Source organism: Carya illinoinensis, chromosome 1, assembly GCF_018687715.1.
Source record: "Carya illinoinensis cultivar Pawnee chromosome 1, C.illinoinensisPawnee_v1, whole genome shotgun sequence".
Taxonomy (NCBI): Eukaryota; Viridiplantae; Streptophyta; class Magnoliopsida; order Fagales; family Juglandaceae; genus Carya; species Carya illinoinensis.
The window spans coordinates 24483133-24501280 of NC_056752.1; the positions used below are offsets into that span (position 1 = coordinate 24483133).

The following is an 18148-nucleotide window of genomic DNA, read 5'->3' on the forward strand; positions in this document are numbered from 1 at the left end:
CTGATGAAGTTGAAAAAGAACCAGAGGTAGTGAGACCAGAACTGAAGAAGCCTATGAGTGCAGATGCTGAAACTAGTAGGGGGTATCAACCTGTGGTTCCCTATCCTCAGAGATTTACAGCTGGCCAAAAGAATAAATACCACACTGAGATTCAGGAGATTTTCAAGCAAGTAAAGATTAATATTCCACTTTTGGATGCCATACAACAAGTGCCTTCGTACGCAAAATTTTTAAAGGACTTGTGCATAGTGAAGAGGAAGCTGAATGTTAAGAAGAAAGTTTTCCTAATGGAGCAAGTCAGTGCATTGATATTGAGCGAGACTCCTCAGAAGTTTGGAGATCCCGGCTCTCCCAACATTTCCATTATGATCGGTGAGTCATGCATTGGGAGAGCTTTACTTGATTTGGGGAGTAGTGTGAACTTGCTACCATTCTTAGTGTATGAGCAGTTGAGATTGGGTGAGCTAAAAAAGACCTCCATCATGCTACAGTTGGCTAACATATCAGTTAAGGAGCCGAGTGGTATTGTAGAGGATGTGTTGGTCCAGGTGGAAAAATTTTACTACCCAGTGGATTTTGTAATTTTTGATATGCAGCAGCCAGCCTCCACTATTTACCAAGCTCCTGTCATCCTTGGAAGACCATTTCTAGCTACATCAAATGCTTTGATTAATTGTAGAAGTGGAGTTCTGAAGCTTACTTTTGGGAACATGGCACTTGAATTGAACGTTTTCAATGCTTGCAAGATGCCAGCCCATTTTGATGACACAAGTGATTTAAATGCTGTGGAGAGTTTGACACCAACATAATTTATTTGCTCAACTTTTCCTTTCTCTGATAATGATTCTATTTTTTAGACACCTGAATTTTTACTTGATGAAAAAACTGACCATGTTGAATTTTTGGACTGTTTTGCAGATTCTTCTTTACCACTTGAAGTACAATTTGCAGGCGCAAGATGGAAACCCCAGTTTGAAACTCTACCACCACCAGACATACTTAAATCCTCGGAGGAAGAAGTTCCCCAGTAGGAACTGAAACCATTTCCTCAAGGTTTAAAGTATGTGTCTCTTGGTCCTGAAGAAGGCACTTTTCCTGTGGTGATTTCCTCAAAGTTAAATCAGAAGGATGAAGCCCAGTTGATTGAAGTCTTAAAAAAGCATCGGGGTGTAATTGATTGGACAATAGCCGACATCAAAGGTATTGATGTTGCTATTTGTACCCACATAATCCATCTTGAAGATGATGCTAGACCGGTTCATGATGCTCAACGTAGGCTCAATCCTACCATGAAGGAAGTTGTTAAAGAGGAAGTGCTTAAGCTGCTCGCAGTGGGTATCATTTACCCCATCTCAGACAGTAAGTGGGTAAGTCCAACTCAAGTGGTACCAAAAAAATCTGGTTTAACTGTTATAAAAAATGATAAAAATGAATTGATTCCAACTAGAATGGTTACTGGTTGGAGAATGTGCATTGATTATAGAAAACTTAATTCAGCTAGTAGGAAGGATCATTTTCCTTTACCATTCTTGGATCAAATTTTAGAAAGAGTGGCTGGTAATGCATTTTATTGCTTCTTGGATGGATACTCTAGTTATTATCAAATTGCTGTAGCGCCTGAGGATCAGGAGAAAACCACTTTCACCTGTCCTTTTGGCACCTTTGCTTTTACCAGAATGCCTTTTGGTTTGTGTAATGCTCCAACTACTTTTCAGAGATGCATGATGAGTATTTTTTCTGACATGATTGATGATATTTGTGAAATATTCATGGATGATTTCTCTGTTTTTGAGAAATCTTTTGATAGTTGTTTGCATAATTTGGCACGTATTTTCCAAAGATATGAGGAAAAAAATGTTTTACTTAATTGGGAGAAATGCCAATTTATGGTTACTGAGGGCATTGTCTTGGGACATATTGTTTCTTCTGAAGGTATAAAGGTTGACAAGACAAAAATTGAATTAATATCTAAACTTCCTATCTCTAGGATGGTTAAGGATATTCGTTCTTTTCTTGGTCATGCTGGCTTTTATAGGCGGTTATTGAAAGATTCAGTTCTATTGCAAAACCTTTGTGCACTCTTTTACAAAATGATATTGAATTTTTTTGGACTGATGAGTGCCAAAAAACTTTTGATACCCTTAAAAAATCACTTACCACTGCCCCTATTATGCAACCCCCGCAGTGGGACCTTCCCTTTGAAATCATGACAGATGCAAGTGATTATGCCTTAGGAGTGGTTTTGGGGCAGCGTGTGGATAATAGACCTTCTGTGATTTATTATGCCAGTAGAACCTTGAATGATGCCCAGACAAATTATACCACTATTGAAAAAGAATTGCTTGCAATGGTTTTTGCACTTGATAAATTTAAGACTTACATTCTTGGTTCTCCGGTTACTATTTTCACTGACCACTCTGCTCTTAAGTATTTGTTGGCTAAGAAAGATGCAAAACAACGCTTGATTTGCTGGATTCTACTACTTCAAGAGTTCAACATCAACATTAAGGACAAGAAAGGAGTTGAAAACGTGGTAGCTGACCACCTCTCTAGATTGTCGTCATCCACCTCTTCAAACGTCAGCCTTCCTCTTGATGATAGTTTCCCAGATGAGCAGCTGTTTGTGATTAATAGAGCTCCCTGGTATGCTGACATAGTCAATTATTTGGTGACTAAGCGAATGCCTTCTGAATGGTCCACCCAAGATAAGCGTCGATTTCTCTCTGAGGTACGACACTTTTACTTTGATGATCCATATCTTTTCAAATATTGTTCGGACCAATTGATTCGAAGATGCATTCCTGATGATGAGTTTTCTTTGGTGTTGAGATTTTGTCATATGGGTGCATGTGGTGTCATTTTTCAGCAAAGGAAACAGTCGCTAAAATTTTGCAAAGTGGTTTTTACTGGTCTTCCATGTTTAAAGATGCTTATAATTTTTGTAAGGCTTGTGAGCATTGTCAAAAATTGGGATCCATTAACAAAAGAGACATGATGTCTCTTTCCCCTATTCTTACTTCAGAAATTTTTGATTATTGGGGAATAGACTTCATGTGACCTTTTCCAGTTTCCTTTGGAAACACATATATTGTATTAGCTGTGGATTATGTTTCAAAATGAGTGGAGGCCGTCGCTTGCAAAACAAATGACCATCGTGTTGTCCTAAAATTTTTGCAATCTCTGTTTACTCGTTTTGGCATGCCCAAGGTTATCATAAGTGATGGGGGTTCTCATTTTTGCAATAAAACATTTTCTACACTCATGAAGAATTATGGTATCACACACCGAGTTTCTACCCCTTATCACCCTTAGACAAATGGGCAAACAGAATTGGCAAACAGAGAGATAAAAATCATTTTAGAGAAAACTGTCAATCCTAATAGGAAAGATTGGTCAGTTAAGCTTCTTGATGCTTTGTGGGCTTATAGGACAGCTTTTAAAACAAATCTAGGGATGTCTCCTTATTGATTAGTTTATGGTAAATCTTGTCATTTACCTGTTGATATTCAGCATCGAGCTCTTTGGGCTATAAAACATGTTAGCATGTCACTTGATGAAACTTCAGGGTTGAGAAAATTGCAGATCAATAAATTGGATGAAGCTCGTCGGAATGCTTATGACAACGCTTAGCTGGTGAAGGAACGCATGAAAATTTTACATGATCAGAAAATTCATCCAAAGCATTTTACACTTAGCCAGGAAGTTCTTCTTTACAACTCTCGCTTACGTATTTTTCCTGGTAAATTGAAATCCCGATGGAGTGGGCCGTGCATTATAAAGAAGGTTCATCCTCATGGCGTGGTAGACATTGTCAATCCGAAGAATGGAAATTGCTTCACTGTCAACGGACAACGTCTAAAGTCATTTCTGAAGGTCTTTGATCCATATGAAGAGATCTTGCTTGTGCAAGATTCCAAGGAAGTGTTTTGATTTTTCTCTCTTTACAGTTTTCTTTACTTGCAATTTTCTATTATTATTATTATTATTTGTTACTTTGCTTTGATTTTATATTTCATGTTGATTTTTTGTTGTTGTTTTGCTTGCTTATTTCTGTGCACTTTGTTTTCTTTCGTTCGATTCATTGAGGACCATGTCTCTCACTAGTTGGGGGTAGTGTGTGTGCACAGATAAAAAATTAAAAATAAAATAAAAATTAAAAAAATTAAAAATTAATATGATGTGCATTGATACATATATGGTATTTTGTGAAATTTGAGCATCTTGGTGGAGTAGTTGAGCGGAATCATTTTGTGAAGATTTATTTTCAAGCTTAAGCATAGAACATGATTTTTTGATGCATCATATTTTGTTGATGTGTAGCTTGAAACACCGGGATGCTATACTTATTGAGATGAGACTTGATAAGATTTTTGTAGAACGAAAGGCAAAATTTTGAAGGATATTTTGCACATGCTTACGCTTGTAGTGTTCCTTATTTACTATTCACTAATTTAACACAGGAGAAGTAAACTGCAGGACTACCGAGCCATGCTTAAAAAAATAGAGAGAGAGAGAGCGAGAGAGATTCAAAAAAGAAAAAAGAAAAAAAAGGGAATAAAGGCGACATAGTGAACTTTCCTAAGTAAAAGGGTTAGAAACAGTTACCCAAGACTTTGGGGGTTGAGTGTTCAACCTTTAAAAACAGAGCTGGCGTGAAAACTGCTAGTCCATTGGGCTTTTAGGTAGTTAGAATTAGCAATGATTAATCTTAAGGTTGAAAAATCCTATGACAAATCATGGCTAGGAATAAGGAACACACGGCCAGTTTAGCTCCACACACACATTTGAGTTCTGAGAAATTTGCCTCAATTCTATGTGAAAGATTGTTGAGATAGTCTTGGTGGGTATAGCCCCTGGGGGTTAAGTAGTAACGTGTCACTTTTGTGAGAATTCAGAATTATGTTTGATTGCTTTTGTTTGAATTTCGAGCTTTATGCAATGTTCATCTCAATTAATTTTCACTATTTTGCTCAAGGATTAGCAAAAAGCTAGTTGGGGGGTGTGATTGAGCTGAAATATTGCATATTTTAGCTATTTAAAACCAAGGTTCCACGTTACTATCCTCCAGTTGTACCATAGCATGTATGTGTTATTTATAAAAGTTAAGAACATAAACCTTGACATGCTTTCTCCAAAACAAGGCAATACCTCCACTCCTACCTTCACTGCTAACAGCCATACATCAAATCCCATACTAAACTTCAATATTTCCATAACTTTAGCTTGCAGTCGTGTTTCTTGTAGAAACATAACTGTAGGATATTTCCTTCTCACCTAGTCACGAAGGACTCAAATTCCTCTTGGGTTCCCAAGTCCAAGGGAATTGCAACTTAAAAGGATTAACCAGCCTCTACTGATCTCAAAGTGTGCCACTTACCCCTCCCTTTGTCAACTTCCTGCAAATCACGTGTATTAGACATAATCTTCTTTTTAACCTTGCATTTCTTATTGGTCTGACCTGTTATAGCCTCCCTCCTCTCTCCTCCATAGTTCTTTTTCTTCCAATAATCTCAGTGAAGGGTTTAGCATATGTTCCTGGGTTGTGAGATGTTTCTTCCATAAGCATGTTGTTTGTCTTGTCTGTTGTGCCTATGAAAGATGATGGGTTGAAATCTCATGTGACTAGGCTGGACCATTGATGGCAAGCCCACTAATGAACCACTCCTTCCTTCTTTGACTAATATTGACTTCATTTCTATCAGTTACAAATTCAGTATTTAAACTGAGGGTTTCATCTCTCCCCCGATCCCCTTAACAACCATATCTTCCTCATTTGGTAATGTAACCGTTACTTGCGAATCATGCTCTTCCTTATCCTTATCATTCTCGATATTTTCACCTGAAATCTCACCTCTGCTTTCACCAACAATTGACTTTGACATGGTGTTCCTCGCTGAAAGAATTCTTCATTCTCTGCATCACCCTTGTCTCTTTCGTTACTGTTTGCCACCTTTCTACTCATCTTCTCAGTGGAATTGGAGCTCCCCACCAGGTTATACCTTCTTCTTCTTCCCCTTAGAAATAGCACGTAGCCAAGACCCAAATTATTTTGAATCTTCTTTGTCGTGAGTAGCATTTGGACAACCCTTTCCTGCATGAAAAATCTACCACACTTGAAACAAAATCTCAATACTTTCTCATATTGTATTGGGATCCAGAATTTCACCCCCATTCAATGTAACGGTTCTGCCTCTTGCAATAGGTTTATACAAGTCCAACAAGATCTTCACCCTCTGGAAACTTCCCCACCCTACATCATCGTCATGAACCTCTATTGTCACCACCTCCCCCTATGAACTACCCAGTTTCTCCCCACACTCTCTATTCATACCAATCAAAGGCATGTTATGTAACTGAACCCATAATGTCGTTTTGTCAAACTTCATCATACTTGGTTGAATGATACTATCAAAGCTATTAATCACAAAAATATTATTGTAGAAGAATAAAGACCTTCCATCCTCCACCCGATTTTTATCAGCATGGTTTGCAAATGTCATGATGAAAACATTTGACCCTACTTCTTTGAAAATTGTTGGTTTACTCAATCTTCAGACTTTGCCAATGTTGCTTCCACAACATTCATCCCTATCAAAAGATCAATACAGATCTGACCAATTAAACATCTCTTCCCCTTCTTTTAGACTTCAATGGTTGACGCATTTTCTAGGTCAATAGCCAAGTCTTCCTCTTCGCTCAACTTCAACTTGCGCCACATCTCATGCAAATTCTCCATCTCTAGCTACGACTTCCTCCGCTGCCCCTACTTGGAAACTAGAAGAAAAGAACCAACACAACCTCTATTCTCTCAAGAGAGAATAGAGAAGAGACTCAAAATGTATAAAATCATGTGAAACTTAATTTAACATATATCACATGAAATCCAAAAATAGAAAATTTTTAAATATTAGCTTAACGAACCATTTTTTGCCTGATTTTATTTTTGTTTTTGATCTACTTATGAAGGAAACATCACCATGTCCACATTGCATGTTGCCAGTGCGAAAAGAAAAATAGTTATGCTATGCTAGTAATTCACACCACAAGATCTTGAGAGAAATGAACCTCTACGTGCAAAATATATATGATCCTTATTGCAAGCAAAAACCTAGCTTAACTACGTACCTGATGTTCTGTTAGTTTTTACTGCATCGCTTTGCCTTCCCTCGTCTTTTTGAATTATCAAATGAACTTCATTGGTACTTGTACCATTTGCTGATTTAATGTGTATACCTTTCAAATAATAATGTCAATGAATCACAAGATTGGTAATTATCAAAAGCTTAAGCCAAATTATGAATGCATGCAATGCTTGCATAGTACTACATCACATATGAATATATATATATAGATATACACACTACTGGGTGTTCCATGCCCATATAGATAGTCAAGAGTTGCAGCTACCACCGTCCAGAAAAAGCTAATGGTCCAGGACGGTTGCAAGTAGCTCGTCATCTGTCAAGATTTGCTACTGTAATCCCTCCCTTTGTAAAATATTGTGGTTGTTTGTCCCTTGTGATTTTTCCTAAAAAAGAAGACCATTTGCAATGATGTAGTGGGGGGGGGGGGGAATTGAACACAATAAAGATCAACGTGAAGGGCTGAAGAGAGAGAGAGAGAGTCAGGGTGAGCTCTGAGAAAAAGAAGAGAGTTGAGTTGAGTGGATTGTGATCCTCCTCCTCTGTAATATTTTCCATGTTCCACTATTTAATAGTGAAGCTCTTTCTCTGTGGACATAGGGTGTTGCTGAACCACGTTAAATTCTTGTCACTGTGTGTGTGTGTCTTGGTTTCCCCAACAAGTGGTATCAGAGCATGTTATTGGGAGGAGCTTTTCAGAAAACTTGATTCCAGTATGTTGCTTAGTTTCAAAATTTGAGCAAAGCGTTCGTCTCAATGAAACAAGACTAACGGTGTAAACCAGAGGCTGAAAAGGCAACGCATGCGCCCCCAAAAGGGATAGAGAGTAATCCCACTCTCCACACACGTTGCATGCGCTTGTATAAGGAAGGAAAGTTCGAGAGCCACACGCCCCCATGCGCATCCCAGGACTGAAGCATGTGAAGTACATGCACCAACATGCCCCCACGTGCACCGAAGGTTGAAGGCGCGTGAGATACATGCTCGTTACTCGCACCCATGCACCTCAAGGTTAGAAGGCGCATGACGTGCACAGGCCTATGCATTTTCATGCATCCCACACATTGCACGTAGGACGTAAATCCTGTTTTGGGTTCTTACTCATCATATCTTGTGCTATTTGAGGCCAGTTTTGATGAAACAAGGCTCATCCCCAACAAAATTAGGCATTCTGAACACGACCGTATTGTCCATTTTTCATGGTTCCATCTTGAAGATAATGTACTTGCATTTTGAACTTAGAATGTGTCTAAGTTCATGGAGGATTCAGCATTAGGCGCCATGATAAAGCTGATTGCCTCAAACCACAGTCTTTGGAAATATTGGATAGAGGATCTCTTGAACTATAAAGATCTATCTGACCCTTGGAAAATGAAGGGATGAAGCTAGATGAAGTTACAGATCAAGTGTGGAAAAAGATGAAAAAGAAGACTATTGGTTAGATTAAACAATGGATAGATCCTAGTGTCTTTCACCACGTGGCCCAAGAGACAGATGCATATGCCCTCTGAAAGAAGTTGAAGGATATGTATCAAGTGAAGACTTCTCAAAACAGGGCCCTCTTGATGAAACGGCTTGTTAAGTTGGAGTTGAAGAGCGACACCTCTATTGCCGAGCACACTAGCGAGTTTCAAAACCTAGTTAATTAGCTCAGGTTCTTCAAGTTGATTTTTGGCCCTGAAGAACAAGCCCTGCTACTTCTCAGGTCATTACAAGATAGGAGATGCTGGTTGTCTCCTTGAGTAACTCTACTCTAGTTGGAAAACTTACCATGACGATGATTAATGATGCTATGTTCAATGAGGAGGCCAGATGGAAGGAAACAAGCATGAATCAGTCTCATGCCCTCGTCATCGAGAGTAGAGATAGGCCTCAAGCTAATGGTAGAGGCAAAAATAGAGGGAAGTCTCAGACACGTGGAAGGTCTAGCGATTGTAGGAACTAGCAGAAGGGTAACTTGAAGTGTTACCATTGTGGTAGAGAAGGCCACATGAGGAAGAACTGCCACAAATTTTAAAGGGAGCAAGGTCAAAGCTGTCAGCTGAAGAAAGAAGATGATGCAACTTTAGTCACTCTTTCAGGAGATGTGACGGTACTCTCCATCAGTGACGAGACACGTCTGCATGTTGCAAGCCACAATGTTGAGTGGGTGGTAGACACAGCAGCATCATACCATGTCACTTCCCATGGTCAACTTTTCACTACGTACAAAGTTAGAGACTTTGGTATGGTAAAGATGGGAAACGCTAGTTTCTCGAAGATCATGGGAGTTGGCGATGTGCAGATCAAAACCAACATTGGTTGCACCATGGTGTTGAAGGATGTTCAACACGCTCTTGATCTTCGACTCAACCTGATTTCTAGGACAACCCTTGATCAACAGGTCTATGATAGCTACTTCAGCAAAGGCACTTGGAAGCTATCACAAGGTGCCATGGTTATCGCCTGAGGACACATGACTCGTGGTGAAATGTGCTTCCAAGTGTAGAAGTGTCAAGTTGTATCAAGGATAAGTCCAGGATCATATTCCACAGGGACAATGGGTTATCAGAGTGAATAAGAGATTTGTGAGTAACAAATGAATCAAGTATGAGAGATGAAAATAAAATTCAAATGCAATGCAAGAAGATAATTGAAGTTGAAATTAGAGTTTCTAAAACAAACAAATTAACGAACACTTGGGTTGAGTTTGAGACTTTCTTTATTTTGGATTTTAGATAATTTTCTCGATTAACAATCCAGTCAAGGCATTGATAAACGGAAGATAAAAAGGTTAAGCTCAAGTTTTTGCAATATTTTCCTAAGGGATTTTCTATTTTACTAGCCGAACACACATTAACAAACAATCGAGAGAAGCCTTGATAATTTTCAAGCTTTTGTTGTGCCTTACGTCAACAACAAAACAAGAGCAAGAGCCGCAATCTATTTTCAATTTAAATCCGACTAGTAACATAGTGAAATCAACAATTATCAACAAAATATTGCATCGATCTAGAATCCAAAACAAATCACGTTCCATTCAAGCTTTTGTTGTGCCTTACGTCAACAACAAAACAAGAGCAAGAGCCGCAATCTATTTTTAATTTAAATCCGACTAGTAATATAGTGAAATCAACAATCAAATCCAAAACAAATCAAGCTTCATTCCACAACCCAAGCTTTAAAAATTAGTTACACATGATGCTTCTAGCGATAAAAATAAATCTAAGTTGAGTCATGACAAAATCTGAGAAAATATCCGAATGAGATAAATCCTAAAGATGTTGCCACTTCCCGCAGGAGAACAAATATTAAAATAAGAACTGAAACGTAAATTGCAGAAAATAGAATGAAGAGCAACCATGAAAAATAAAACGAAGAAATAGCCGAATAAAAATAAAGATACTGTCTGAAACGAAAATGAAATAAAAATAAAACTGCTGTAACACCGAATGAAAATGAAAGAAAGTAATAAACTCCAAGCTAAGCTACTGCTGTAGCCGAATAAAAAAAAAGAAAGTGCAAGAAAGATAAACTCGCTGCGCAAAAACTAAAACAAAAGAAAGAAAATAAAAATACAAACTAAACTACTCAACTCTTAGCTTAAACAAAAAAAGAAAACAAATGAAAGAAAATAAAAATCTAAGCTAAGCTACTCTATGAAATGAAAGAAAGAAAAAAAAAACTTAAAAGCTCCTAAAACTAAGCTTCCGAACTCCTTCTCTACTCCCCTTTCATTTCAGCTTTCTTTCCTTTTATAGCCATGTGTTGCTATGTTCATTGCATGTGTGAGTTTCTTTTGAGTGCTGTCCATGTGCTGGTTTGATTGGCTGTCAAAACATGTGTCCACTGCATGGTGTCCGAATGCTTTTCTTTTGCTGTCCATGTGCTGCATCGTGTGAGTGTAGGAGTGCTGTCCGAATGAGTGTGTGGTTTATTGCATGTGCATGTGTTTTTCCTGCTGTCCGTGTGAATGGTCTGCTGTCATGCGTGCATGTGTGAGTGTGTTTCTGCTGTTGTGTTCTGCATGTGTTCTGCATGTCCGAATGAGTCTTTCTTTACTGCATGTGTGCATGTGTTTTTCCTGCTGTCCGAATGATTGCCTGCACTTTACTGCATGTGTGCATGTGTTTTTCCTGCTGTCCGAATGCTTTGCAGGTTTTGCATGTGTGAATCCGGTCTGCATGTCACTTTTCTGCATGTGTGATGTTTTCTGCTTCAGCTGTCCAAGGGTCTGCATGTGCATTGTGAATGAGTGCTGTCCGTGTGAATGTTGATTTGTTTCCCTTCCATCCGTGAGTGATGATGCTTCCCAAGTTTTCTGTATGTGTGAGCTGTTGGTCCCACGTTTTCTGCATGTCTTAGTGAGTTTGTCCAGCGTGTTGCATGTGAGCTGGTTGCTGTGTGTGCATTGCCGTTTATCAGCTGCTAATCTTAGCTTCCACTACACTGGGCTACAAAGCACATGAGAAAAAGGAAAAATAATGCCCCGGGAACATGAGGCCTAATTCACAGAAGTGTTAGCAAAAAGAGACCAAGGCCAGAAACCAAACTCAGTGGCATTTGGAGACATCCAAGTGTCCTCTCTGCACCTCCATAATATGGTTCGATCATTATCCCAAATCTACAATCTCCAACCGTGGGGTCGGTTTTAGTGATCATCGAAAGGTTGGGAAATTTGCAGGCAGTATCAAGTTGATTATTCCTCTGGTAGTAACTGTTAAATGCATAAGAGATGTTCCCCCGAGTATCCAAATTTCCGCAAGATGTCCCATAGCCAAGGCTAGTGCAATCAGCATGTCCACAGGCATAACTCACGCTTGGTTGTACTTGTGGGTCATCAAGTTTAGCCGATGGCTTCATCACACACCACTTGCGATCCAAGAAGTCCACATTTCTTGCCGGAACCAAGGATCCTGAATTTGTGGCACCAAGGTTAAGTGGGTATTTTGGTACCCCATAATAAGTAAATACCCCCCAGTGGCGTTCAAAATTTCCTGGATCGATACTCTTAGCATCCTCATCAATCAAACTAAATAGATATGTATCGACTGTCACAGGTCTCATAGGGGTCCCTCTTCTTTCTTTTCTTTCATAAATGCCCTACAATATACAAATGAAATGATATTATAGTTTAAGTATTTCAAGGGCAAATATGAGACTTTGATGTGCAAAATATTATCATCAATAAATTTTTCATTAAGTGTTAAAATTTTGATGTATAATTAAGTGTTCAATCCTTATTTGATAAAATAAATCACTCATTTAAACAACTTAATTATGCAATTCTAACCCTTTATCAACACATTTGCGGTACATTGTACAAAAATCATGTGAAGATTGATTCTGATAGCTTCAACGTAGTGAAAGCAGAGGCATCACCAAATCTATGGCATAAGAGACTTGAACACATTAGTGAGGAAGGGTTGGATATGCTTGCGAAAAAGGCACTCACTAAAGTTGCCAAATGCATTGTGTTGAACCCTTGTGACTATTGGTTGTTTGGAAAACAACATAGAGTCTCATTTCATTACTTTACCAAGAGGAGATAAGAGTTGTTGAGTCTTGTACACTCTAATATATGTGGTCCCATGGAAGAAGAGCCATTGGGAGGTAATAGATATTTTGTGACATATAGTGATGATGTTTCACGAAAGGTCTGGGTGTATTTTTTGAAAACAAAGGATCAGGTCTTCGAGCACTTCAAGAGTTTCCACGCCCTAATGGAAAGAAAGACGGGAAAGAAGTTGAAGTGTTTGCGAACAAACAATGGAAGAGAGTACATTTCTAAAGAGTTCACTGCATACTACACTGATTGCGGTATCTGACATGAAAAGATGGTCCCACGTACCCCACAACACAATGGTGTAGCAAAAGAATCAATTAGACCATCATGGAAAGAACAAGATGCATGCTTAGTATGGCCAAGTTACCAAAACCATTCTAGGGTGATGCTGTTTATGCTGCCTGTTACTTGATCAACAGATCGCCTTTGGCACCTCTAGACTTTGAAATTCCTGAAAAAGTCTAGTCTAGAAGAGATGTCTCTTACTCTCACCTAAGAGTGTTTGGGTGCAAAGTCTTTGCACACGTATCCAAGGAGCTAAGATAGAAGCTTGATGTCTAGTCAACTTCATGTATCTTTGTTGGATATGGAGATGAAGAGTTTGAATACAAGTTATGGGATCCAGTGACAAAAAGAATTATTTAAAGTAGGGACATTGTGTTCAATGAAAACCAGCACATAGGAACTAAAGCTTCCTCAAAATCAAGAGAGCTTAGTTCCTATACTCCAGATCCTGCACCATTACAGTTCGCCATAGATAATTAGGATATGCAAGATCGAGATCCAGAAGCAGAAGAAGAAGCTCAAGGTGTCGAGCAGGGAGCAAGAACCCTCTCTACCAAAAGCTGGAGTACCACCACACGGGTTAGATGGTGAGGAACCTCCTTTGGTTGATGAAGCTCAACCAAGAAGATCGGCAAGAGGCCACCAATTGATTCCATTGAGGAGATATCCAAAATCAGAGTATATTCTGCTTACTGATGAGGGGGAGCTAGAGAGCTTCTAGGAAGTTCAAACTGATGCTGATAAAGCCTATGGATGCAGGCTATGCAAGAAGAGATGAGTTCTTTGTAGAAAAATCAGACCTGTGAGTTGGTGAAGCTTCCTGAAGGAATGAAAGCCCTAAAGAACAAGTGGGTGTTCAAGCTGAAGAAAGATGGCCAGGGAAAACTTGTGAAGTACAAGGCCAAATTGGTTGTCAAAAGATTCCTACAGAACAAAGGAATCGACTTTGACGAAATCTTTTCACCAGTGGTGAGAATCACCTCAATTCGATTCGTACATAGATTGGTAGCTAGCTTGAACTTGGAACTCAAACAGATGGATGTATAGATAGCCTTTCTCCATAAAGATTTTGGGCATGAAGATTTTTCGTGATAGGAAAGCCAAAAGGTTATGGATATCACAACAAAAATATGTTGAATGGGTGATCAAACGTTTCAACATAGGAGATGCTAAGCCAGTCAATACTCCACTAGCTAGCCACTTCAACTTGAGCAAGAGCCCATGTCCCTCTTCAAAGAAAGAGATTGAAGGGATGAAAGCAATCCCTACTCCTCAGCTGTAGGAAGCTTCATGTACACAATGGTTTGTACAAGACCAAATATTGCTCGTGTTGTAGGCATGGTGAGCAGATTCCTTTCAAATCCAGGAAAGGATCATTGGGAAGTGATCAAGTGGATTCGCAGGTAAATGAAGGGTACGTCAAAGTTATGCTTGTGCTTTGGGAGAGCTAAACCAGTTTTGGAAGGCTATACTGATTCAGATATGGCAAAAGACCTGGACAGTAAGAAATCTACCTCAATATTTCTCTTCACTTTTGCAGGAGGAGCTGTATCTTGGCAGTCTAAATTGTAGAAGTATGTTGCTTTATCTACAACAAAGGCAAAATACATTGTCGCTGTGGAAGCTTGGAACGAAATTTTGTGGATGAAGCGGTTTCTCCACGAACTGGGGTTAGTCAAGAATACTACAAGGTATATTGTGAGAGTCAAAGTGATCTAGACTTGAGTAAGAATTCAATGTATTACTCCTGCACCAAGCATATTGATATCCGCTATCATTGGATACATGAAGCGATGGAACAACAATTGTTGAAGCTTGTGAAGATCCATACAAAAGAGAATCCAACGGACATGCTGATAAAGGTGGTTACAAGTGAGAAGCTTGGGCTATGCAAAGACATACATAGCCGAGCTGGACGCCAACTAGAGGAAATTAGATTGCGTTCTCCGTTCTCCTCTGATGGGCATGGAGGGGGAGAATTGTTGGGTATTCCATGCCCATACAACTAGTCAAGAGTTGTAGCTCCCATCATCCAAAAGAAGCTGTTGGTCCAAAATGGTTGCAAGCAGCTCCTCATCTATCAAGATTAGCTATTGTAATCCCTCCCTTTGTCAAATATTATACTTGTTTTGTCTCTTGTGATTTTTTGTAAAAAGGAGACCATTTGCAATGGTGTAGTGGGAGAAAAAAATACAACACAAGAAAGCTCATCAACAGGAAGGGCTAGAGAGAGAGAGAGAGAGAGAGCCAGGGTGAGCTTTGTGAAAAAGAAGAGAGTTGAGTTGAGTTGATATTTGTCCTCCTCCTTTGTAATATTTTTTGTATTCCACTATTTAATAGTGAAGCTCTTTCTATGTGGACGTAGGCAGTTACTGAACCAATTATTGTCACCACTGTGTGTGTCTTGATTTCCCCAACATATACATCTTGCAGCATTTAAAAAAGTCGCAGAAATAGAAGAATCAGGATTTTAAAATTTTTAGTGAACTTTAGTACTCGAAATAACGTCCGCCTTGCATGTAAACCTTGGAATAGTTAAATTCATGATCGATCATATATAGCTGTGCGCGCTCATTATAATACTGGAACAATTTGATAAAAGAGAGGAAAAGGAACGAGTAAACAGAAAGAAGACTGGGCGTATACTCACAAGAGGAGATCCATCGTTTCCAAAACACGAGACAATGGCCACTTGGGAATGCGTACTTCATAGAAGCCAATGCGTACAAAGGGCTGAAGTTCTCTTTGTCCGGAGCAAGAACCAAACGTGGACAGCGCCGAATTAGATCCAAAGCAATATCTGTAAGTTGTGTTGTACCCGTACGTGTACATAAAGCAATAATTAAAAAAAAAACACAGATAGAATTAATAATTGTAGTGGAGATGATATATATATATATATATATAGTTTGATGAAGATCAAGTTGTTACATTCGTACGTACGTACCTAATGCTCTGGTATATATAGCTTGGGTACAAAGTGTTGAACCGCTCCTGCCGTTTTCTGGAATTAGATCTTCCAGCGGAGTGAGAGAATAAAGATAGCGAGCCATTTTTATATATCCATTTGAAATAGCCGTAACAACTGGAAGAAGTTGGCCCCCATTTTGGAAAGCTTTTCCCATGCTGACCAACTTTTTGTTCTTTCTAAGCATGCACTCCGCCATCTTGTACTGTCCACTATATGTACGTTGTCTCCATTAGAGCTGTGTCACTGAAATTGTCTTGTACTTCCAAGTCATCTTCCGACATTAGATCCACCAACGCTTCCACTATATGGACATGTCCCGCCTCAACAGACACATGAAGAGCGGTCTTGCCCAAAGTAGTAATTTTTGCTCTCTTTGAATTGGGTTGGAGCTTAAGGAATTCTTTTGCAGAATTCCAATCACCACTTTTCAAAGCATTATGTAGTGGCACATACACCATATAGTAGTCCGCGTTCCAAGTATTAATTATGTTTTGCCTCCCTGCCAAGTTTTCCTTGTTTTCTTATAATAAAATGAAATGAAATGAAACTATTTATTCTTTTTGGGCAGCTAGTAATTGCATGTCAGAGTTGAGTACACAAGATATGTGTGTGTACGTAAATTAGATGATCACTAGAGTTGGTTGGAACAAGAAGCATGCCATGTTTAGGGAGGAGAGATATATGCCTAAAACGTCTCTAGCTAGCTAGCTACAATAACATGCTGAAACTAGTTGAAAGGCAATTAATTATATATATAGTTAACACCTAGCGCGCACTGAAAGTATAGTATGGGCCTTCCCCAATTAATTCAAATCTACATTTCTTTCCTAATCACTTGGAAAAAAGAACTGTAAATATGTAACAAAAATTGTTTGAATATCATACGAATTTTCAATCAACGATCAAACGTGCAATGAGTTGTTTGTAAGGAGGTGTAGCAAATAAGCTAGCTCGCAACAAACCGAGAATTATTAATTAATAACCTCCAACTATATATGAATTGTGTCATATTGATCTCATCCTGTCAGAATGTGTTATGTCATTAAAATCATTGATTTAATTCTGACTTATTTCAACTTGTAACAAAGGAAAAAATCAAGACTGCATTGTATTTTGCATATAGTCGATTCATAGTGAATTTCTCTTTTAGACTATGGATGCAAGCTTCAATTTCAAACCCCGCATAGTCTCATTTTTTATTTATTTTTACACACTACAAGAAAAGTCTCTATTTCCGGAGACCCTATATCGCCGCAAAAAGCTTATACGTCGCCGCAAATAAGTTTTTGCGACTATCATCCACCGCCGGTGTATCGTCGAAATTATTGAGTGAAGAAAACAAATTTACGGCGCGAGTTACTGTAGCGGGAAATACTTTTTAGCTGCGATAAGTTGTGGCCGCAAAAGTCAAATAGTGCGTCGGAAAAAGATTTATATAAGCTTTAGGTATCGGAGTAGGATTGGGTTTTGTGGCGACGAATTAGTTTTGCCGCGACAAATTGTCGCCAAAATAATCTATTAGCTGCGACGATAAGTGGCCGCAAAAACATTTTCCTACTGAATTCTCTGTTTAACAATTTTTTACCATTTCAGCCTCTTTTTTTTTTTTTAAACACCTGTAGTCCCCCATTAAATACAATAGCCAACGCATATAATAGATCGACATATTTCCTAATAAGCATACAATATCATGAATTAATCGTTTACATGATATAACTGTTTCAAATATCCCCAACATGTATCGGTATATCATTCATTCATCAGAAAAAGTGCTATTTGAAATTCAACCCAACATCCCACATTAATGGATCAATGTAAGTTTACATGTGTACTCCTCAACTTTATTGTGTAACAAAGATTTCCTAAGCAAGTCTTGATCATCATGGAAGCTACCTTCTTCATCTCAAAACCTTAAGGTATACCTCTTCATCTGAAAACTGGAAGCCTCCTTCATTGATCTCAAAGCTGTAAAAATTTAGATTCACAAATTTTTCTTTAGTTTCCAAAGCCCAACAGAAATTTAAATTGCAACTACAAAATTAGGAAAGGACTTCCAAAACTAAAATATAATGTATACCCATATCATTTTTAAAGCAGCTTCCTCTCAATATCTAAAGAATGCATCTATCTTTACTTGTAGATAGTCCATGAGTATTAGATGACGTGATGGTTCCATCTTATCATGTAAGTCATATTAATCATTGA

The 18148-nt window shown here is 38.6% G+C and overlaps 1 protein-coding gene across 1 annotated transcript; it reads right to left on the minus strand.

Annotated features, from left to right (window-relative positions):
- Positions 1 to 11630: 11630 nt before the first annotated feature.
- On the minus strand, positions 11631 to 12188 carry LOC122276674 (glucan endo-1,3-beta-glucosidase 6-like). The gene has a single exon (XM_043086594.1). It carries the CDS (start codon positions 12186 to 12188, stop codon positions 11631 to 11633), a length of 558 nt encoding a protein of 185 aa, XP_042942528.1.
- Positions 12189 to 18148: the final 5960 nt, after the last annotated feature.

Coding starts and splice junctions, on each gene's coding strand:
- LOC122276674 (XM_043086594.1), bottom strand. CDS start 12,188: ATGAGACCTGTGACAGTCGATACATATCTATTTAGTTTGATTGATGAG.